The 24,786-nt window shown below is 37.8% G+C and overlaps 1 protein-coding gene across 14 annotated transcripts in view; it reads left to right on the top strand.

Annotated features, from left to right (window-relative positions):
- Positions 1-24,786, top strand: part of LOC131061795 (LRR receptor kinase SERK2) — a 161,299-nt gene that overhangs the window by 55,439 nt on the left and 81,074 nt on the right. For all 14 annotated transcript variants that reach the window (XM_057995631.2, XM_057995627.2, XM_057995630.2 and 11 more), the window contains 2 exons: positions 16,649-16,725; positions 16,853-16,981. In XM_057995631.2, coding sequence (XP_057851614.1) covers positions 16,649-16,725; positions 16,853-16,981 — 206 coding nt within the window. The remainder of the gene's footprint in view (positions 1-16,648; positions 16,726-16,852; positions 16,982-24,786) is intronic.

The following is a 24,786-nucleotide window of genomic DNA, read 5'->3' as shown; positions in this document are numbered from 1 at the left end:
GAGGCACTTGGTTGCTAAGAAGTGATTCTAAAAGTTACTCAGTAGATTGAAAAGCTAGTTTGGTGTTTGGAAATTTATAATGAAATCACCCTTTGGTGGATTGAGCACTCAGCGGCTGTAGCAGACTTTTCTAAAGATGTTTTCAGTCTTGATACCTTTAAACAGCACATGGATCATCAATAATCAGGTCTGAGTTTAAAAGGAAGTTAGTATATGGTTTGGAAGATTCTAGAATCTTGTAGCCCCTTTAAAGAATGCAATAATTAAGCCCCAAAGAGTTTTCTGTTATGTCCCCATCTTTGACCTGAAAACATGTATAAGAATGATCGACATTACCATCAATACCAAGAGTAATAAACAAATATCAATGATTTCTTGGACCATGTCAGAAGTATGGATCTGACAAGAGGAAAATCCCGACACAACGTAGGTCAATCAAGTTAATAAAATCACCGACTAAGGAGGTGGCACTACGGTGGATGTTCTGATCAAACAAGGAAGACCGAATACAATAATGTTTGAATCTGTATCTTAGTACCGATGTTTGATTAATTACATTTGTTTATGGAGTATATCCACAAAACGATATCATGACCGAATCAGCATGAAGGAACACGTATTGTCACCATAATCATTGTTAGAGTTATCTTGTATTAGCTAATAATTATTAGTCTATTAAACTCTACGCTTAAGCTAAACTTAGGCATTTACTAAATATTGTAGGTATTTAATAATTATTCTAATTATTAAATACACATTATCCCTTTAGGGTTTATTTAGGGTTGCACACCTTTAGGGTTTCTATTATCCTTTTATAAAGATTGTATTGTACTTTTCCATAAATTGATTCCCTTTCTGAATGATAATTTTCTTCGTTAGAGCATTTATGCTTTTTTGCTTTATGTGCCTCCATTCTTCTCTTGTGACAGGTATTTGCATGCAGGTGTTCTTGGGATCTCTGAAGTTGTATTTCCTCTACTTCTTCATGGTATCAGAGCCTACATCTGTTGTTGCTTGTTCCTGATTTTTCAGAATATTTTTTTGAGGAGGGTTTCAAGTTTTTTCAGAGTTTTTTATTGGATCTGGGGTAGTTGTTTTGTTTCTGATCATTTTGGGCTCAAACGGACCTCACCGTTGAGCTCAGAACGCCCCAAAACCCCCATTTCCATATAAAATTTGACAAATTTTGACAAATTTGGGTTCTGGAAAAAATTTCTTTGGTTTTGCCTTTTTTTTTGGCACGAATTTCGAGAAATTCGTAAAAAAAATCATTAAAATAATTCAGAGCAGTTTGGGCCAAAAAAGACCTCATCGTTGGCTTCCGAAGAGCATTTCCAATCATTTTGATATATAATTCGACCTATTTCGGTGACAAGTGCATCTGGGCCATAATTTTTTCATTGACACGTTTTACGAGGCACAAAAATCCGTACGGCTGTACCTGCAAATGCATCAGAAAATTTTTCGTCAATTTTTTTTTTTTTTTAACCCTTTTTATGCCCTAAAAGAGGGGGTTTTTTTTTTGGCCATATCTTGGGCATACGGAGTTGTTTTTTCGAAAACGAATAGGCGTCGGAAAGCTGGTTCCGAGCCGGACCTCGTGATGTTGGATTTTTTTTTCAATTTTTCTGTTTGACTGTGTTTTTTTCCAGTCAAAGTGGGTTCTCTTTTTTGCACTCTAGGAGCCATAGAATGAGCATCCAAACTTCGTTTTTCAAAAACTTTATATCGTTGGAAAGCTTGTCCTGTGTAATTTCTAGCCATATGAGTTTTCTTTCCAGATTTTGCTCCAGGAATATTTTCTTCAGTGTTTTGCTTTTTCAGCACTCTGTGGATATCTTAGTTGTTTCAAGTCGTGGGATCTCTTCTCTGAGAAGGATGTCTCTATTTTCGTTCTCTTTTCTATTTCCAATCTTCTTATCATTGTAGCATTTCATTTATTCAAACACACTAAGATAAAGTGCCATCATGCATTGTTTACTTGGGATCTTGCACATCTTGTGCCTTATTGTACATGCACTACTTATAAAGTGCCATGGGGGGTTGATGTTTGCCTTTTGTTTGCCATCCACCTTTGTCCAGTGAGTGTTCCTTCCATGACATTTGCCTCATGATGTGTGTCAAGTGAGTGTTCCTTCCATGACACTATGTACTTTCTCAGCACCTTCGATGTTCCTGGTTCTTTGTCATGCAGCTCTTGTTGGCCATTTTTTTTAGTGTACCTGTCCCTCTCCCTTTTCAGCATTATGGGGAGGTTTGTCCTGTTGGTTCTAATGCTTCCTTGGTTCGATTGATCAGCTCTTCAGGCTTTGGTGTCTCATGCCATTTGTATCTTCGAGTTCAGTTGTTTGCCTTTGTTTGCCATCTGATTCGAGTAGTGTCATTTGAGAGCACTCATGCAAATTACAGTCTTCTCTACCTGGTCATGTTCTATTTCAGTGGAGGTTTTTCAGATCAGCAGCTACTCTTCGACAATGTTTGCAGCTATTTCCTGCTTCAGTGGTGTTCTTCTTGTTTTTCCATCTCTTTTTGGAGTAGAGTTTTTTCCCACGTGGTTTTCTCTATTTCTCCGGTTCATAGAGATTTGGTTGTGATTGGGTACCTCATCAGGCCTTGTTGCTGGGACCCAAATTTGCCTTCATCATGTAGTTGCATTTTTTGCTTCTTGCATTTAGTTTTCTAGCTACTCCTTAAGTTCATCTTAAGGGGGGGTGTTAGAGTTATCTTGTATTAGCTAATAATTATTTATTTAATTATTAGTCTATTAAACTCTATGCTTAAGCTAAACTTAGACATTTACTAAATATTGTAGGTATATAATAATTATTCTAACTATTAAATACACATTATCCCTTTAGGGTTTATTTAGGGTTGCACACCTTTAGGGTTTCTATTATCTTTTTATAAGGATTGTATTGTACTTTTTCATAAATTGATTCCCTTTCTGAATGATAATTTTCTTCTTCAGAGCATTTATGCTTTTTTGCTTTATGTGCCTCCATTCTTCTCTTGTGACAGGTATTTGCATGCAGGTGTTCTTGGGATCTCTGAAGTTGTATTTCCTCAACTTCTTCACATATGGTCGATGCCAAATACTTTTCGTTGGGATTAATATTGATCAATGATAAAGCAATACTCAGCCATTTATTAAGACCAAATAAAAGAATGGATGAACAAAGGATGAAGCCATACATAGTCAAGTGGACGGGAAAGTATTCTCTGCAGCACAACCATAATTACGAACATAAAGGATGGGTAGGATAGCCAACGTGAATCCAATCAGCAATTAGAGGATGCTAACTATTACAACACTGATTAAGGTAAACAGGAATCTTTATGAAAGGATATGACACCATCTAGTCAGCGGTGGCAAACAAGTACTATGAAATTAATCGGCAATCATAAAATAACTAATCGGCACATATGGAGGATGTGATTAGCATCAATTTGATTATAAATGCAATAATAAGGAAGCCTAATCGATAAACAAAATAGTAATGAAAGGTTGTGTTCTAAGGCACGTAACCCCTCATTCAAGGATGGAGATATAAGAGACCAATCATCACTCAAAAGGTGGGGGATATCTTATTGGGGGAAGTCATGATTAAGCATACAGCCGGTGGTTCCGGATGTATATTGTCGAGTCATATATATCAGAAGTAACACCTTTGGAATTTCTATTATACGCATAATAGTTCCGGGAAGCAGCCATTCTGGAAGATTATATGTGATCGCTACTGTCACACAATCATACATAACCGTCAAACATTCATGTATATAGATGGAAGGTCTCAACCGACCAATACCAGTTTGATACATATCGATATAGCCCAGTCCGACACAGCAGTCATAACATTACCATAAGCGATACAGAAAAGATCACTGCATATGCCAAGGTTCTAATCAAAGCAGCATATCTATATCATCGCTATAAGCAATTAAGGAAAGAGTTTATAACATAGTATACCAACCAGTGGTTGAAGGATATACGCAGAGACATATGTACAGGAACAGGCAGATTTGAAAGTATTATATGCATATATAAAGGGAGATAAAAATCTTCCTTAGACAGGAAGGGGGAGGTACAAATGTGTGGTGTGTATATGTTCTTGAAGACAATCATTGTATACACCAAATTGTAAGAGGGCTGTCCATGAAAATATTATATTTGAGGAAGTGACAGCAAGAGATTTGGATTATGTATCATCTGTTCATGACAAGCTATCAAGATAAGTTCTTCATCCTGAACTATTCTTAGACTTATAAATCAAATATTATAATAAAATGTTTCCAGTTTGATTAAATTTTATTCATAAATATATTACATTTCTCACTATAAGCTGGAATTGTTGTTTCAGGACTGAATTATTATAAAATCCCAAACTGGGGACATTACATTTTCAGTTTATGTTGATTGCAATCTTCAGTGTTTATTACTCCAGGTCTGTACATGTTTGAATGTAATCTCATTTTCAGATTATATGTAATATGCTTATTCAGAGTTTTGTGGTGAAGTATTTGATTTATTGTACATAGTTTCATCAATCCTTCTCTATGCATTGTGCTATGTAAATGCACTTGGGAAGTATTGAATGCAATCTGAAATTTACTTCGACCAGCAAATTATACATTACATCAATACAATACACCATTCATAATCTTATCAGAAACAAAATAAAAAATCAGGGGTGCATATTACAGCAATATATAATCCACTGGAAGATTCCTCTTACATAGGATGAATGGTGCTGATTGCAAGTCAGAAATTACTGTGAACTTCTGATAATACTGACAAGCCAGATCCAATGCACTGAGAACACACTTAAATCCACCTTGTATGCTGATGCTCAATACCTAGAATAAAGGAAAACACTCCATACTGATGCAACACCCAAAGAGCACACCAAACCACACCTAAAAATATTGGAAACAATGTTAAATCAAACTGATAACATTTCCAGTTATGCTTAGGTCTGTTACAAAGTGCTTTGCTGCTGGAAACAACATGAACATAAGGTATAAAATCACAAAAGCTTTATGTAAATCTCAAAATTCCCCTCTCAAATGGAAACATCTGATCTCTAAAGACCTATGTGCCACCAAATGCTATGGAATAAACCCTCAAACAGCATCGCCTTGCCTCTTAGCTCCCACACCACTCTACTTGCTTGCACAAACTGCCATATCATTGGTAGGACCCTTAAAAACCCGTATCACTCCTTCCAATGCTATCTCAATCACCAAGGGCTGTCAGTGAGATTCAACAATAAAGAGCTTGTATTATTAAAAAATACCAAAGTTATCAAATGAGGTGACCAGGTAAGCTGTACGACGAACAAAGGACTTCTTCAAAACTTCCAACAAATCTTTGGAATTCACTCATCCAAGGTGTCAATAATATTATCTATCTCAACAAATCAAAAGAACACAAATAAACCTTCATTTCAATAACTTGAAAATACTTCACTTGCAAGTGCAATGGTGACAATATTGCTTATATTAGAAACTTCTTACAATCTTCGTAGGTATCAACTTACAAGTGACACCAATCCCCTTTAGATGATTTGTAGGCACCAACCCATTTGAGACAACAATCCTCACAACTGAGTGCCAACTCAGCAAAAGACACCAATCTCTTTGAATATGAGGCACCAACCTCCAAAAGAATGTTGTGATGAGTACTTAATCTTCTTCTTGAATCAGACCTAACTCTCCTCCACAAATCTGCTAAAAAATGCTTATTAAATTCTGCTTATAATATCCAATAGTTTTCTGCTCACAGGTTTGCAATAATTCACTTTAAAATCTGCTTATGATCTTCAATAATTTCCGCCCATAAGTCTGCAATAATTCACCTTGAAATCTGCTCTTACATGCACCTTAGATCTGCTCTAAATGGGAATAATATTCAATGAATTCTTGATGAAATAAACTCCAAATGATCTTCCTTTTATACATGCAAAAGCACTCTTTCACCAAATGGGTATCTCTCTTCACGCTGGTTGGCCAAGGCAGCATTTGTATATTTTATTTAATTTTTATTTTCATGCCCCAAGCAAAACATATTTTTATTTTATTTAAATTGCAGACCAAGATGGGTGCACTTCCCAAGGGGTTGTCCCTCCTTGAAATATTCTTCAAATACATTTTAATTTCCATGATTGGGTTGGCTCCAAGGGGGGCAGAGGGTTGGCCACATCAATGAAAAATATTTTGCAATTTTGAACAATACATTAAATCTTCAATTTATCTTCTCCTTGCTTGATGACATCTTGATAATAGTGCCATAAATTTGGCACAAGCTAACCTCAATCAAATATGCCATGGAATGATCCTTGACATCAATGACAATAGTCCAACAATGTTTTTGCAATGTCCCAAAGGGGCAATGTTTTTGAAGGCAATTGACTGTGAGGGGCAAATCAATGATGTAAAATTCATTTCTCAAATCCTCATTGAGTCCATAGAGATGGTAAGTCTTGAAAACGTTGTTCAAATCGTTATAGACAATTCGATAAATCGCAAGGCTGTAGGTGCTTTGGTTGAGGAAAGTTATGGACACACTTTTTGAAGACCATTCACTGTACACTCCTTTAATTTAGTGATGCAAACAATTGGCACTCAAATAGAGTGGGTGAAAGCTATATACCAAGAGGGTGAGGAGAATCAAATGGTTTGTGACAAACCACCATATGTCACAAGGCATTTTTAGGACTTTCTTGAATTTGGAATTGTTTAAGGTAAATTTAATATTATTTATTCCATGTTTAATATGTATATAATATTTTTAATGTGTTATTAACGTATTTTTTACATGATCCTATGTTGTTGAGACCTGATTTGCATCACACAATCATTTTGAGACAACTTGAGAGGGTGTGAGAGTCATTGGATGCCATGGTTATTAGCAATTGGTGGAGCATTTGGAAGCAATCAAATTCAAAGAGGGTCCAAAAGGTCAAGTCATTGGTCCTAGATGATGATTGGTGGGTTTGTGTGAAATATCTTAAATTTCATCAAGGCTATCCTGAGTATGATCAGGTTTGCTGATACAAATTGACCATGTTTGGGGTAAATCTATGGTAGCATTGACTCTATGATAGAAAAATAAAGGTCATAATAGCACAAAAATAGAATAACACCAAAGAAATATTTTTTCGAAGCGTCAAAAAAATCATTCATCATTGCTGGAACAAGATGAACACACCATTGCACCTCCTTGCATATGCTTTATCTTCCAAGTACTATAGCTCACAAATACTTGATTTGCCAGGGAGAACTCCACCATACAAAGATAGTGAAATTGCTAATGGGTACAAACGAGTATTCAAATGACTCTTCTCAGATCTAGAAGTTGTGGAAAATGTTAGGAAAGTGTTTGGCATGTTCATCTCAACATGAGGTCATATAGTATTTGTGCTATTCAAGACCAATATACTATAGATGCTCATACATGGTGGTACCTCCATGGGCAATATTATTTGTTTCCCTAGCCTCTTGCAATCAAGATTCTATCACAAGTATTTTTAATTTTTTAACAGTTGTATTGTAGACTTTAGTACTTACCATTCTTTAATTTATTTCACATTTTTTATTTTTTAGTTGTGTTGGTTTTCTGTCCAATTTCAACAAGTTGCAAGTCCTTCTTTGGCTGAGTGGAATTGGAGTACATACTCCTTTATCCACTCAGTGAAGCATAATCAATTGCCTGCAAAAAAAGCAGAAGACATGATTTATGTTCATTCCAACTTACATCTTCTATAATATAAGAAAGAACACTACAAGGAAGGTCAACGAAGCATTGGTACATAGCTCCTGAGTGTACCAACTTGGATGCATCTATTGCAGAGCTTGCTAGAGTCACTATAGATGATGATGATTAGACACTTACACATGATGCACTAGTGTGTAATGTCCCCTTTTTAGCGCAACATGATATGGGGTGTCGTTAGCCTATTCTGACACGGTCCCGAAGGCTAACAAGGACATTGATGGGATCTTGCGGTGTTTTGGCCTAGGTGTTTTCGATTTCAGGCCAATCGGTGCTACTCTGACAGGGTTTCTAGACACTTACTATTTATAGTAAGTTAGTCTCCAAGCAGTGACTTGAAATTTTTAGTGTTTCCCTGGTTGGCATAATTATCAGTAAAAAATATTTGAAGGCGACAATGATTTAAAGGGATTGTCAACAATGTTTTAATATTTAACGATAAAGTGTAAAGTTAAATTAAATATTTAACTTTATCGCTATATTATAAGGTTGGGAATATAAAGTAATGTTTAAAATATTAAAAGTTCCCTTTAATGTGTACATTGTGGGAAATAATATTTTATTCTAAAATGTATTATCCCACATTCAGGAAATGAAGTGTTTGCATCCAGGAAGAAGATATAAATGGAGGTTGAGAGCTCTCTTTTGATATGCTGGGGATGAGATTAATGTTATGCTGTTGGATTTCGTAGAGATTTGATTATTGGGCTTGGAGGACGGAATCCCTCTTTGCTAGCATTCTCTTCGCTGTTGAAAGACATAGTCAGGAGGATTAATGGTGTTTTCATTCAGGAAACACATTGGGCTTCATCTGGTGCTCTCGCATGAAGTTTTTACAGGGGTTTGAAAGTGCAGATTTGAAAATAGTGTTTTTGCTACAGTACCGCATGAATAGTGTTTTGCTACAGTGCCGCGTGAATAGTAAAAATGCTACAGTGCCGTGAATAGTGCAGCTACAGTGGGTGAACAGTGTTTTCAGCAGGTCTATACTTGTGGAGTTCAGGTTTGAATTTGTTTATTATCATATGGTCTGTAATATTCTTCAAATCTGATTTGTATGCTTGGAGTTGGAATTAAATAAATACCATCAGCATTAATCTTCTTGTTTTTGGTATTTGATATGTCTGGTTGTTATTATATTGAATAAACTTTGAAAGCTTTACAAAAAAAATAACAGTTTATCCAATTTATCCTATTGCAAATCAAGAACCAAAAATCCAGTAGTCAGCTTGCCAGCCAACTGTTTGACAAAATTACACTAAGTAAAAAGGACATAGATTTAGTGCCGAACAAGGGGTGCCCATTACAGTGGTATCAGAGCTATAAGTCCTGCCATCCTGTGGAGGTCTTACAGAGACTTTGGAACAGCCGGATAGAGGGAAAAATGTTTGACGAAATATCAAAACACTAAAATCAGAAATTATTGAATTAAAAAACATGCTAAGCATGTATGTTTAAGCATGCAACAGGGGCCTTATAACTTCCGCCATACCAAAGCAAGACAAAACAGAAATTTGAACTCACAGAGCGAGCAGTCTAGTTCATCCGTGCAAGTGGACATAGAATCTAGTCATACAGACATAGAGGAAATATTCTTTGATCAGGACAGCAGTATGGGTGACCGAGATGATAGGAATACCGTTCCAGATCAGGGGGAGGTAATGTTCAGACAGTTACTGGGTACGTTAGAGCAAGGGCAGCGTATGCAGCAGGAGTAGAATAGGCGAATGGACATGATGTTGCAGCTTATGGCTAGACAGATGGGCGTCAATATTAATCCAGGTGATGCCAACAATGGAAACAATAACAATGGGGGAAACGATAACAATAGGGGCAATGATAATAATGGAGGCCGAGGCAACAACAATGGCCCTGAGAATAACATTAATGGTAATAATGGACATGGCAGCAATGGGAATGAGGCGGATAACTTTAGACACGTTGCACGCCCAGCTCGAACAGCGAGCTCGAGACCTCTTCTACCCACCTTCCCACCTAGGGATCCGGTTCAACCAGTGAACGAACCGCAGATTACTGAGTTACAGGGTCAGTTCAGGAGGGACTGGGAGGCCAGTGGACCCGAGTTTCAGGCAGATATTTCCCTCAGAGATTATATGGACTTGAGGATGAGACATATGCCTAGAGCAGGAGGGAGGAATCAGAATTTTGAGCTGAGAAAGAAAGTTGGAAAACTTTCCTTGCCTTATTATGATGCTTCAGGGAAGATGACCGCACGAGCTTGGGTGCAGAAGGTAGATACATACTTGCAGCTTAATCCTATGCCTGAGGAGGAGGCTATCAAGTATGCGGCTATGCATTTGGACGGCGTTGCGCATGAATAGGGGCATCATGGCATGGTGACTCTGGGGCATAATCAGATTACATCCTATGAGGAATTCACAGAAAGATTGATTGAGAGATTTGACACTAGGGATCCCGAGTTACATTTCAAGGAGCTAGCACAGTTAAAACAGTCAGGTTCAGTGGATGCTTACATCGTCGAGTTTCAGCGTTTGTCTGTACTTGTTACTGATATCTCTCCTAGGAGATTGGTGGTGTTATTTTGTGATGGGCTTGCTGATCCATTACGTGGTTGGGTGAAGGGACATGATCCACTCACCTTAGCAGAAGCAACTAAAAAGGCACGAGATTTAGCCCCTTCGGTATACAAAGGAAAATACCATTCAACAGATTCTTCCTACCGCAAGGACAAAGACAAAAAACCATTTCGGAAAGAGTATAACAAACCCAAAGAAGGATCAAAAGGACTAGACAGTGAAACCTTGAATGAACTTCGAAAGAAGAAACTGTGCTTCCAGTGTAGAGAGCCTTGGGACTTATCTCATAAATGCCCTCTCAAGGCTAAGGCAAATCAAATGGAGTATTTTTCAGCAGAGGAGTCAGAGTCAGAGGGGGAGGATCAGCAGTCCGATTCAGATGAGGGTAACATGATAGAGGAGAGCAGCATTCCTAAGGATGATAGATCGTTGGCACGCTTGACAGGGGCCCAAAAGGCAATCACATTTAAGGTCAGGGGTACTATCCAGGGGCAGAAAGTGATATCTCTCATTGACACTGGGGCTACACATAACTTTATAGATACACAGCTGGTAGCCAGGAGAGGCTTACAGACAGAAGAGCATGATGGTTTTAGAGTCATGGTGGCTAATGGCCAAAAGCTATTATGTACTCAGAAGGTTTCAAATCTTCACATTAGATTTGGAGATGGCTATGAGTTGGAGGATGATTTTTATGTTGTGGACATGGGAGATTACGATGTCATCCTCGGTATGACATGGATGGCATCGCTGGTTGAGTTCACTTTCAACCTAGTGAAGTTGGAAATGAGGTTTCAGCATGAGGGTAGGACTGTTGTACTCGGGGGACTTTCAGATGGGAGTTGCAGGGTAGTCTCTTTGAGGAGAATGGAGAGACTTTTTCGGCATAATGACATAGAGTGGGCAACAGAGTGCTTAGTTATGTCATCTTCACCGGAGCCTCGAGTGAAGAGTCATCCACCAGATATACAGGAGATTCTTGATAGTTATGCCAAGGTATTTAGTGACATGCCTCATGGGGTTCCTCCTGACAGGGGTGCAGAGCATGTTATTGAGCTCGAGGAGGGATCCAAACCAGTGATGATCACTCCTTATCGTCATCCTAAGAAACACAAAGATGAGATAGAGAAGGCAATTAAGGAGTTGTTGGAGATGGGGCACATTAGGCCTAGCAAAAGCCCATTTGCTTCAGCAGTAGTACTGGTGAAGAAGAAGGATGGGACGATGCGCATGTGCATCGATTACAGGGCACTGAATAAGCAAACAATTAAAAACAGGTATCCCATTCCTAGGATTGATGAGCTGATTGATGAGTTGCATGGGGCATGCTTCTTCACCAAAATTGATTTGCGATCCGGATACCATCAGATCAGGATGAGAGCAGAGGACATTGAGAAAACAGCCTTCCGATGTCACTATGGCCACTTTGAGTTTATGGTTATGCCATTTGGACTAACCAATGCACCCGCTACATTTCAAAGTTGTATGAACTAGGTATTCCGGGAGCAGTTGAGGAGATTTGTCTTGATCTTCTTTGATGACATCTTGGTCTTCAGTAAGACCTGGGAGGAACATTCACAGCATTTGGAGGAGGTATTATCTATCCTAGAGAGAGAGTCTTTATATGCCAAGGAGTCTAAGTGTGAGTTTGGTATGACAAAATTACTATACCTTGGGCATATTATTAGTGCAGATGGAGTTCGAGTAGACCCTGAAAAGATTAGAGCTATAGTTGATTGGCCTACTCCTACGAACCTCACACAGCTTAAGGGATTCTTTGGTCTTTGCAGATTCTACAGAAGGTTTGTTAAGGGTTTTTCACAGACGGCAGCGCCTTTGACAGATCTCACCAAGAAGGGGGCCTTCGTGTGGACAGGGGCAGCACAGAGGTGTTTTGAGCATTTCAAGCAGGTAATGTCTTCATGTCCAGTTCTAGCTCTACCAGATTTCACGAAGCCTTTTGAGCTTCATTGTGATGCATCGGGTGATGGGATTGGAGCACTATTGATGCAGGAGAAGCATCCCATTGCATTCGAGAGTAGGAAGCTCCGGGGAGTTGAGAGGAGCTATTCTGTCTATGACCGGGAGATGTTGGCCATAATGCATGCATTGGCCCAATTCCGATCATATTTGGTAGGTGGGCGTTTTGTGATCAAAACTGATCACAACAGTATTAAATACTTCATGAACCAGCGTGATCTTAATGACCGGCAACAGAAATGGGTTACTAAATTGCAGGCTTATGACTTTGACATAGAGTTTGTCAAAGGTAAGAAAAACGTGGTGGCTGATGCCTTATCTCGGAGACCTCACTTATGTGCTCTGGCGGAGATTTCAGGAGATTGGAGAGATCGGATTATAGCAGAGTATGTCGGAGATGCTTGGGCTTCTGGATTGATTTCAGGTACTATACAGGATGATCGCTATGAGGTGATAGATGGATTGATCAGAATTCAGGACAGGGTTTATTTGATTCCGTCATCACATTTGAGAGAGGTGATACTGAAGGCATTTCATGATGCACCCACAGCTGGGCATCCGGGGATCTTCAAGACCTACAGGCAGATCCGAGAGTGGTTCTCATGGAGAGGGCTCAAGGATGATGTTCAGAGGTATGTCAGGGAGTGTGCGGTTTGTCAACAGAATAAGGGAGAGCACACATTTCCTGCAGGTTTATTACAACCCTTGCCCATTCCTGATAGGAAATGGGAAAGTATTTCGATGGACTTCATCACTGGTTTACCACGAGTGCAGGGAAGGGATTGCATCTATGTGGTGGTGGACCGCTTGACGAAGTTCGCTCACTTCTTTGCTATTCCATCCATTTACACAGCAGCACAGGTGGCAGATCTTTTCTTTAGAGAGATATTCAGGTTACATGGGTTGCCCAGATTCATTGTCAGTGATCGGGATAGTAAGTTTATGAGTATTTTTTGGCAGGAGTTGTTTAGGTTGTGTGGTACAGATCTTACACCTAGCACTAGTTATCATCCGCAGACAGATGGGCAAACAGAGATTGTGAATAAATGGGTGGAGGGATATTTGAGAAACTATGTAACTGCACAACAAAAGGCTTGGGTCAAATGGTTGCATATGGGAGAGTATTGTTATAACACCACTTATCATATGTCCATCAGGATGACTCCTTTCATGGCACTCTATGGTTATGACGCACCTAGCTTCATGGATTTAGTTTTGGGGGACAGCAGAGTGCCCAAAGCCAAAAACTTATTGCAGGATAGTCAGGACATCCTGAAAGTGCTCAAGGAGAATATACAGCAGGCCCAGAATCAACAAAAATTGTACGCTGATCAGCACCGAATAGAGCGCAGTTTCGAGGTAGGGGATATGGTTTACTTGAGGCTACAACCATATAGACAGTCATCACTCAAGAAGAGCGGAGCTGAAAAGTTGAAGCCTAGATTTTATGGTCCCTATAGGGTGATTCGCAGAGTGGGCGAAGTCGCCTATGAGCTTGAGCTTCCAGAGGGCAGTCGGGTGCACAATGTGTTTCATGTGTTTAGGCTTAAGAAAGTCATTGGTCAGAGTGTAGTGCCTTCTGCAAATTTACCCCCTTTGGATGAGGAGGGGAAGCTTGTGTTAGTACCCGAAGCTATTCTGGATATCAGGGAAAGGACACTCAGGAATAGAATCGTTAAGGAATACTTGGTGAAATGGAGAGACCTGCCAGATGAGGATGCTACATGGGAGAATGAGCAGGTATTGCAACATTCAGGACCGAATTTGCTTGAGGACAAGCAATTTCAAGGGGGGCGGACTGTAATGTCCCCTTTTTAGTGCAACATGATATGGGGTGTCGTTAGCCTATTCTGACACGGTCCCGAAGGCTAACAAGGACATTGATGGGATCTTGCGGTGTTTTGGCCTAGGTGTTTTCGATTTCAGGCCAATCGGTGCTACTCTGACAGGGTTTCTAGACACTTACTATTTATAGTAAGTTAGTCTCCAAGCAGTGACTTGAAATTTTTAGTGTTTCCCTAGTTGGCATAATTATCAGTAAAAAATATTTGAAGGCGACAATGATTTAAAGGGATTGTCAACAATGTTTTAATATTTAACGATAAAGTGTAAAGTTAAATTAAATATTTAACTTTATCGTTATATTATAAGGTTGGGAATATAAAGTAATGTTTAAAATATTAAAAGTTCCCTTTAATGTGTACATTGTGGGAAATAATATTTTATTCTAAAATGTATTATCCCACATTCAGGAAATGAAGTGTTTGCATCCAGGAAGAAGATATAAATGGAGGTTGAGAGCTCTCTTTTGATATGCTGGGGATGAGATTAATGTTATGCTGTTGGATTTCGTAGAGATCTGATTATTGGGCTTGGAGGACGGAATCCCTCTTTGCTAGCATTCTCTTCGCTGTTGAAAGACACAGTCAGGAGGATTAATGGTGTTTTCATTCAGGAAACACATTGGGCTTCATCTGGTGCTCTCGCATGAAGTTTTTACAGGGGTTTGAAAGTGCAGATTTGAAAATAGTGTTTTTGCTACAGTACCGCGTGAATAGTGTTTTGCTACAGTGCCGCGTGAATAGTAAAAATGCTACAGTGCCGTGAATAGTGCAGCTACAGTGGGTGAACAGTGTTTTCAGCAGGTCTATACTTGTGGAGTTCAGGTTTGAATTTGTTTATTATCATATGGTCTGTAATATTCTTCAAATCTGATTTGTATGCTTGGAGTTGGAATTAAATAAATACCATCAGCATTAATCTTCTTGTTTTTGGTATTTGATATGTCTGGTTGTTATTATATTGAATAAACTTTGAAAGCTTTACAAAAAAAATAACAGTTTATCCAATTTATCCTATTGCAAATCAAGAACCAAAAATCCAGTAGTCAGCTTGCCAGCCAACTGTTTGACAAAATTACACTAAGTAAAAAGGACATAGATTTAGTGCCGAACAAGGGGTGCCCATTACATAGTGGGAGTGGCAATGCATTTACTTGTGGTTTAAATGATGTTGAACTTCATCCAAGCAATGACCTTGATCTAGATCCTTTTGATGATTGATGAAGATTAAATACAATTATTATTTTTGATTGTATATATTTCAATTCGGTAATCGTAATGATTTTCATTTGAATCGTGACCCTAGACATATATGATATATATTATATGACATAATATTGAAATTCTGAACTATCAATTGGCATTTAATATTTATCTTTATCACTACCATTTTGGCATTTGGCATTGATCAATGATGAAGTATCATACTATCAAATGTATTTACAATTCTATATATATATATATAGTCGTACCCACCATACCCAAGAAAAAAAATTGCCATGCGAGCGTACTCGTATCCTGTATCAAGTTCCGTACCAAAACGGACAACTTAGGTCATGCCTTTTGGTTTGACGAATGTTTCAACTAGTTTCCAATCATGTATGAATCAAGTATTCAAGAAGCAATTGAGATTTTTTTTTTCCTCTTCATTGATGACATCTTAATTTACAACAAAACTTTGGAGGATTATTTGCAGCATCTATATACAATACTAGGTGTATTGGAGTAGCAATTTATTTTTGCAAAGGAATCTATATGCGAGTTTGGGATGGCAATTTTTTTATATTTGGGCCATGTCATTAGTGCTCAAGTAGTTTGGGTGGATTAATAGAAGATCTAATACATCTTAGATTGGCCTTGTCCTACCACAATGACATAGTTGAGAGGCTTCCTTGGCCTTTGAAATTATTAGCAAAGATTTGTTAAAGGGTTTTCATGACTTGTGGTATCCTTAATAGATATGGCCAACAAAGGAGCTTTTGCATGGTCAATATTAGCATCAGAAGTTTTTGATAAACTATTGGAGCTGACGACTCATGTCTTGTACTTGTACCAGTTTCTCTTCCATTTGTTGTAGTTCCAACTTCCTATGGACAATTTCAATCTCAATTTTCAAGTAGAATGAGAATAATGCACTTATTTCAAGAGGGAATAGCCATAAATTGTTTGAGTGTGACTTTCATAATTTGGAATGCAAGAGAGTTACAATGTGAGAGTAATTGAGAACGTAAGATTCAGTAATGGAATGAAGACTAGTAACACATAAAACCATTTTTTGACTTTTGTTGAATATATCTATTTATTGTCACAAAAATTGACATGGGCTTTATATTCAACTATTTTCAGGTCAGGGTTATATTCTGTCGGTGATAAGTTTGTTTGGATCAAACACGCTATTTGGAAAAAATACAGCCATGTCTTAGAATATTATTTTCTATTCCTAACTTGGGCTTTTTGACATAATATAAATTAACTAGATGATGCTAACATGTCTGCAGTTTCACTGGGAATCTCTTTAATTGTTCAAACTTCCTGCATAAGTATTCTTGTGTCTCAATTTCCTCGTCGAACTCAGGTTTATAACTTTATCTATCATACAATTTAGATATGGTAATCTGCTCAAATTTTTCTCTTTTATTTTGATAGCTTCACAATTTGTGCTGTGGCATCTAAAATTTTGTTCTCTTAAAATATTTTGATAGGCTCAACAAAGATGTTAAAGATTGGAATCCTGGCTGGAAGTATTGGAGGAATTGTTATAATTTTGGTTGCAGTTTTCGTTTTTCTTTTATTTCAGGGCCGACACCAAGAAGTTTTCGTAGATGTATCTGGTATTACTTCATCTGACATTGTCTCCATTTTTAAAACTGCTGAGGCCTTTGCATGGCTTTATGATTTTATAATTGACATTTTTCATGTTGTTTCTGTAAATCAGCAATAAATCTTAATTTCACAGACAAACTTCAATAAAATGTTGAATTAATATAATCATTTTTCAAAGTATATGTCCAGCATAAAGCATTTTTTAGAGCCATTGTAAAGCTTATTGGATGTTTCCTTTATAGTTATTCATGGCACTGAAACATTTGTATGGCAGGGCACAGCTTGATGTAGGGTTACTTTTCATTCAAAAGATACAATCATACCTAGAATTGGTGTTCACTGATTAGAACATATATTTCTATATTCTAGTCAAAATGAAACCAAGCATTGCTTCTCTATTCTCTTTGGAACAAAGAAGAAAGAAGAGCTTTGTTTTGAGGAGGACTATAATTTGTGACATGAGCAGACATGCTGATGAAATACTGGAAACTGGATTGAATCCAAGTGAAGACCTGCCATAACGGATTTAGTATGGATTGGGCTCTTTCCTCTGACAAAAGAATGCTGGAATTATAATGCCATCAAAGCAATTGGAAGCAGTCTTGAAGAATTTATCTAAACATTTGATGTCACACTCAATGAACGATTGCCACTTTATGCAAAAATTTCTGCATTTTTGATCTAGAATTCTTTTTTTATAAAATTAAGCTCCAAAATGTTGGGGAAGACTTAAGCAACTTGTACATCAAACATTTTCAAATTCAGGGGATGTCATGAATGCGGTACTTTTGAAAGATTGTAACATGGCGTTCCAAAACAGTGCTTACCCAAACTCCACAACAACATTAGCTAACCAAAGATCAACTCAATAAGAAACCATGGTCCCCATTTAAACACCTAATCAAACAAGTGAGTTGGGGAAAGGAACATAAAAATTGAGAAAGGGTCATGGTAAGAAAACTACCTGTAATTTCACAAGAACTAAGTGATTTTGTATCTTCTCCTAATCAGTTTTAATGCTTCAGCGTTAATCTTAAAACACAAGGGAGTAAAAGAGAATTTTTGTAAAGAGTTAAGCAAGATCAAGACAGAGAAGTGGAGACTTAAAGCAGGCCCATAGAAAGTGTTTCGCTAGTTGATATTGTTTAACAGGCTCAATAACAAAAACAAAGCTCAGAAAATCGACTGAATTCTGACAAGGCTTTGGAAAGCTGTAAGAACAGACCCCTGTTTTAATCCAATTTTTTTTAACCTTTTTCCACTGATAATTTTATCAAATGGTTTGCTTGGTAAAAAGAAGTTGTGTTTCAGATATGCACAGATAAATTGTTGATTTGTTATAAATGCAGGCAGCTTAAATCATTCAAGAGATAACATATTGCAACAGTAATCAAGCAATTACACAGCTGGAATGATAGCAAAAAGACTTCTGACCTTAATCTTAATTACTGTGTTTTCCCTTCACAATATAGGATTTACAGTGTCTGAAAACAATGCTGAACAGAATTAATGTATATATGGAAACAATTAACATACTCATTGAACACAGCTCTTTGAACTCCCCTTACTTCCATGGCAGTGTAACTGTGAGCATTAGAAACCCACGATGTGAGCAGGGGTGTCCTTCAAGCTGCTGCATCTTATACCAGATTGGAACTACGGATTGAAACGTCTCTAAGAGGCTCAAACGGACTTATGCAATTCCCTCATGCACCATAAACCCATCAACAGGCATTCTGCAACCAAGGGAAGACACATCCTGCTACATGATCCTCCAAGTCAACTTGAGATGAGAGAATCTCACACCCAGCAGCTGTACCACTTCCATGTCTCAAATACAAACAGAGCTTCACGTCCTTAACCTTTCTTCAAATGCTTTCTAATCTCTCAATTTGATGAGTCATCACCTTGGCTTCACCCTACCCTTAGGAAATTTGACCAGTTCCTTCAAACTCTTGATTTCCTTTAAATTTGACATAGTCGATTTCTTGCAATTTCTTTAATAAGCAGTAGTCCTAATGGGTTCGCATCACATTTTCATGTATGACTTTTTTCTTTTGTTTGCGCTTGACTCCTTGCTGGCAGCGGTTGGAGATTTGACCAGATTTAATACCACCTAAATAGTCGTTGTTGAAGTTTCCCCCACAATTTTTTTAATTTTTACTCACAAGGAATTCACCCATTAGCGTTAGCATGATAAAATATTGAGAGCAATACATATTGGCGATTGGACCAGCCACTTCTACTTTTCAGCGGAATAAAGAAATGCTGGAAATTAACAACTACTCAGCGGTATAACCAGCCAAATACAAAACCAAGAAGACTGAAATAATCAAGATAGTCACTCAACCACTTATTCAGCGGGAGGAATGAGAATAACAAACTATCTACTCAACCACTTATTCAGCGGGAGGACAGGAGTACAATGAAATAAAGATAGGCAGCGAAGCCAGCCTCTTCCACTTATTCAGTGGGTGTTGTGAAACAATTCAGAATTAAGTCTGGTGTTAGTACTACTAATTAGCATTACAATACATAACATGAATGGCAAATCAACATAACATGAATGGCAAATCAAGAGATATTGCTGTCCAACAGTTGTGAATAATATTCAATATATTCCACAAGTTTCAAGAGACTCTACCCAAGAAACAACCCCCAAACTCCAAAACTCTAAATCTGATATACTTCACCAGCAAATTGAAAAACACAGACCAGCAACACAAAACATACTAAAATGCTCATAACTCCTCCAAAACTCAATGGAAAGACTTGAAACTAAGTGCAAATGAATTCTAGAGAGGAGGCGTCCAAACCAAGACCAACAAACAGCTGCAAAATCTGATCAAACATTAATGCATGCCTTCCAAGACAATTTCAACATGGTACAGCTTGGGAAGAAGGGTGATTTGATATATAAAATTCAAAACTTCGAATTATCCTCTGAAAACTGGCATAAGGGATCGCCTAGGCCTAAGGAAAATAAAGAGAGAATACCCAAATGCAATGAAAATTTCCCCTTAGACTTATGATGAAAAGACCACTTTAGCTCTACAATTCAACCTGCAACCCAAAAACTCACCAACACCCCAAAACACATTAGAAAACATCAAATGTCACTACAACAATGGACTCCATCTGTTCTTCAGTGTAAAGAACAATCTCACAATCTCAACTAGTTGCTATCTTTCAAGCAAGAAGCCAAGAACCTGCTAAGAGGTATGCATTCCTCGAAGCAATCAATTGGAATTTCGGCAGCACTTTGTTGCAAATAATCATGGATACCTCAAAAACAAGAGCCCAACACTCTTATTTATAGCCTTTGAATCTCCAAATTCAAATTCAAATTCCCTCCCAAATGGATGCCAAATCCAAATGCACATTCATTTCTCTATAATTTGTAATTTGCATTTCATTTTTCTTTTCCCAAAATCACCCATCACAAGGATGTAAATATACTTTATAAAACATATAAATAAAGTGCATTATGGGGTCCAAACTAAATAAGTGAATTATTTCATAAAATTAACTTATTTCTTCCTAAGACGTCCATCTTACCTTGTTAATAATTCACTTATAAAATATTTTTCCTCAACCATGAATTCGCCCAACATAAGCTCAGACTTGCCAAAATAGCTCCAAAAATGTTGGAAGACTAACTGCTCAAACTGACCTGTTGGAAATAGCCATCTGAATAGACCTGTTGAAACCTTGCTAAAAATAGCGCTACTAAAAATAGCACTTACTAAAAACAGCATATTGCTAAAAATAGTGTGTCTGTTGATGTGTTTTTTTTGCACATGCAAACATAGAATAAAATACCCAAAAGTATCTTATCCTCTCTTGAACAAAGCTTCTCAAATGCTGAAGATTAACTCAAGGATCACTTGAGATAACTCCAAGGTTCGGGTATGTCGGGTCACGACATGTGGATAAACTCATTTGGTTGATGTGATTGCTGGTATCACAAGGGGACTTACGTTGAATTGTTGAATGCTTGAATTGCTGGAACTTGATCATTTGATGTTGCAATGTAGTGATGCTCTTTTGTCTTAAACTAGCTTGAATTGAAAAAAGGGCAAAAGATAAAGGGTTGAGAAAGTCTATTTTAAGGCTTAGATTGTAAGAAGATGGATGAATGATTAGATGGAATCCTAGTGAGCGAGGTCTCACCATTAAACTGAACAATTTGACACAAGCTCAGTGCAATCTTCTAAGGACATTTCAAAGATGCTCAAATCACTACCATCAAACATTGCTTACCATTCAAGTTAATGTATAAACAATGGACGCATAACAATTTGAATTTAAGCTCATATCACTCCAGTTGACCACGCAAGGCACATTTACAATCAACAAGAGGCTAGGGGTACTAACTAAACAGATTCCATACAAATACATTCAACAAATTCTTCCATCCACTTTAATCAACATGAAAGCAAATTGAGAAGTAGAACTGTTGTGTTCGCACACCCCACCCCATTTTCCTCAAACAGGGACCCCCATTTTTGGTTTAAGTCTGCCCATGTAGTAGGGGAATGAGGACCTTCCAAGTGCCCTGTGAATACTCGAAAATCATCAACAAAGGACGAAGTGAAATGTCAAGAGGAGTAAAATCTCACAAATCGGCTAAGTAGGCTGAAATTCCTAGAAAATGCCTAAAGCTCTCAAAATCCTCTTTGAAGCCGAAGTTGGTAATCACTAAGTTCACGATATCAGCTTGTAAGGCCGAGAAGCTTAGCAAATGACTTCAGCGCACAAAATGACCATGTGGGCCGAAAAAGACATAGAAGAAAAATCGTGCAAAGGGGGTTCATTTGGCCGAAAAAGTTAGAAATCACTTCAAGTCACAAAATAGTGATCCAGGCCGAAATAGGTGGAAGGAAAACAAAGGGCGTTAAGCTTTCAAATGCCCCTCCCAGGCCGAAATGTGAGAGGATTAGTAACAGAAGAAAGTCTTCAGAAACCAAAAATATCAAAACTCTCGAAATCTCTCACAGGCCCGAAGTTTTTTTTAAGACGAGATAACTGCTGTGCTCGCACACACACCCCATTTTCTTCAAATAGGGACCCCCGTAGTTGCAGTCTACCTGAGTGAAAGAGAGAAGGTAAATGCCCTGTGTTAGAGGCCAAAGTCTCCTAGTAGGTTGAAAACTTTCAAACTCCCAAATTCATGAAATTATCCTCTCATAAGCAGAAGACAAACAAAGAGACCTAAGTTGCGAAAAGGAGAGATTTAACCCAAAAATCAAAAGACGTCCAACTCTCATGTTTCGACTCAGTAGGCCGAAAACCTATTGCCAGGTCTAAGTTCACAAATGAGCTTGTTTGGCCGAGATCAAAACAATTTCCAAATGGCTTCATAGCCCGAAAACCGCGTTAGAAGAGGAAATCACCCAACATGCCGAGAATGAAAGAAGAGTTATTCAAAACGAAATCGCAAATTCTCTCCTTGTAGGCCAAAAAGCACCTAAAGTTCGTGCCATCTTCCCATCACAGACCAAAGACAAAACTCTCAAATCGGTTCAAAAGCCCGAAATGGAGAAAGAGGGATAAGTTCACAAAGAGCTCTCAAAACCTCTCATTTGGCCGAAAAACCAAAAGCATTTGCAAATCTCACAAAAATAGCCCATCGGCCGAAATTTGAAAGCAACTTCCAAAAACGTTAAAAGGTCGAAGCTTTCATTTAGGCCAAAATCCCCAAAATCGGCTTAAGTGACCGAGTTCGTGCAATACAAACCGAGGCGAAAACTTTCAAAGTTCAAAATCCTGCCAAACCATCCTTATTTGCCGAAAATGGAGAGTTAGGCAAAATCGCTCGAAAACGGTGAAATGGCCGAAGTTTAGCAAGGCATAAAACTGCGCAAAAGGCTCAACTTGCCCGAAAAGACCAAAGATCTCCCAAAATCGGCTTTTAACCCGAAAAGACTAATAGAGTCAAATTCGCACAAAATCCTTCAAAGGGCCGAAAGTTGAAAAAAGGGTCCCCAATAAGCCAAAAAGAGAGGAAGGCCGAAAATCAAAACTCAAAATCGCCCATTCAATAAGAAAGGCCTGAAGTTGCCATAAGAGGGCATTGTGAAATCTCACAAAATGACTTCAAATCCCGAATATGAACTAAAAGTTCATAATCACTAAAAGTTCATAATCTTGTAGAATTTCCTTGAAGGCCGAAAATCAAAACTCAAAATCGCCCATTCAATAAGAAAGCCCTGAAGTTGCCATAAGAGGGCATTGTGAAATCTCACAAAATGACTTCAAATCCCAAATATGAAATAAAAGTTCATAATCACGTGAAGTTCAAAATCACACAAAATTTCCTTGGAGGCCGAAAAGGGAACATGAAGTTCGAATTTGCAAAAGGAACCAAAAACCCAATTTTTCTAAGGGGAGCGAAAACATTGAAGATCGGGTGTTTTCAAAGGAATATCACCAAAACCAACGTTGTGCATTTTGGCCATAGAAGTCGTTCCAAGTCAAAATCGGCCTAGAAGGCCAAAATAAAAACTCAAAGCCCTTCAACATGCCTCGTAGGCCGAAAATTGTCTAAGTCGCCATAAAAGGGAGATTTTAACTTAAATTTCAACAAGTCTCCAAATCGTGCCATTTTAACCTTTGAGCCAAAATCCTCCTTTGGCCGAAAGCTAGAGCTAAGGAAATAGAGCGTACATTTTCATCAAATTGCCTGAACTTCTTAAAACAATAAATTGCACAAACAAACCAAAAGGCCAAGTTTTGGCCTATAAGAAGGAGTAGCTTTAACTTGAAGTTCAAAATCTCGCAGTTCACTTCTCTAGGCTTGAATTTCGTAGGATTGGATTTCACGTTCGAAGAGAAGCATTTAAAAGATACATCTCACAAAGAGCTTCTCAAGCCCAAACTTCACCGAGATGAAGCCAGACATTTAAAATTTAATATTTGTCAAATTAATTTACTTAATTTTTAAAATTGATTAATGCGGGTTAAAATTGATTATTTGTAGGTCAATGGCTGTTTGCCACATATGGATAAATGATTAATCGCAGAAAGTAAATGCACATAACATAATGGAAATATATTTAAGAACCAGTTTCTGTATTAATTCAATAGTCCATGTACATTAGGTGCTTATAACATCACACCGGATACGACTATCATGATGATACTAAGAAGGAAAGGTATGCAATATATAATACCCGAAGGGGTGCGACCAACCGTCACGTCCAACTGCCCTTCGGGACGAATAACTAACTGCCATAACCTAAGTCACCAGGTTCGGCCGAATTTCATCCTTGAAGTTTGAAATTCGCCGAACAAAAAAAAAAACAAATTAAATTCGATGATTTTTTTTTTTTGAAGTTTTTGGCCTTCTTCTGTTAATATTTTTTAAACACATCTTTAGTCTGTCGTGAGTTGCGGCCTGCAGGAGAAGTGGTCGCGGATCCGTGATAGTTGCAACCTGTAGGAGAAGTTCGCCTGCAATTTTTGCCTACCATTTTTGTCGCCGTTCGTGCCCTAGCATATGTTTCCTATGGTTTATATTTTATAAATATGTCATCTTTTTGTAACGATTTCAAAACTATTTATCAATGTTAAACTATTTAGGCAATTTTATAGATATATTACATATATTTATTAAAACAATCTAAAAATTACATATGGCGAATTTAATTCGAATTTTATACATTTTGAATTTTTCCCTCATCGAACTTCATTCGAATTTCAAAGTTGTCGAACTTCGAATTCGAATTTGAACCTGGTGACTTAGGCTGTAACCCATTATTACCGACGACAACATAACATAATACAACAACATAACATAATGATTATTCCT

This window comes from Cryptomeria japonica, chromosome 4 (genome assembly GCF_030272615.1).
Source record: "Cryptomeria japonica chromosome 4, Sugi_1.0, whole genome shotgun sequence".
Taxonomy (NCBI): domain Eukaryota; kingdom Viridiplantae; phylum Streptophyta; class Pinopsida; order Cupressales; family Cupressaceae; genus Cryptomeria; species Cryptomeria japonica.
The sequence above is the reverse complement of the archived record's forward strand: the minus strand, read 5'-3'. Positions and strand labels throughout refer to the sequence as shown.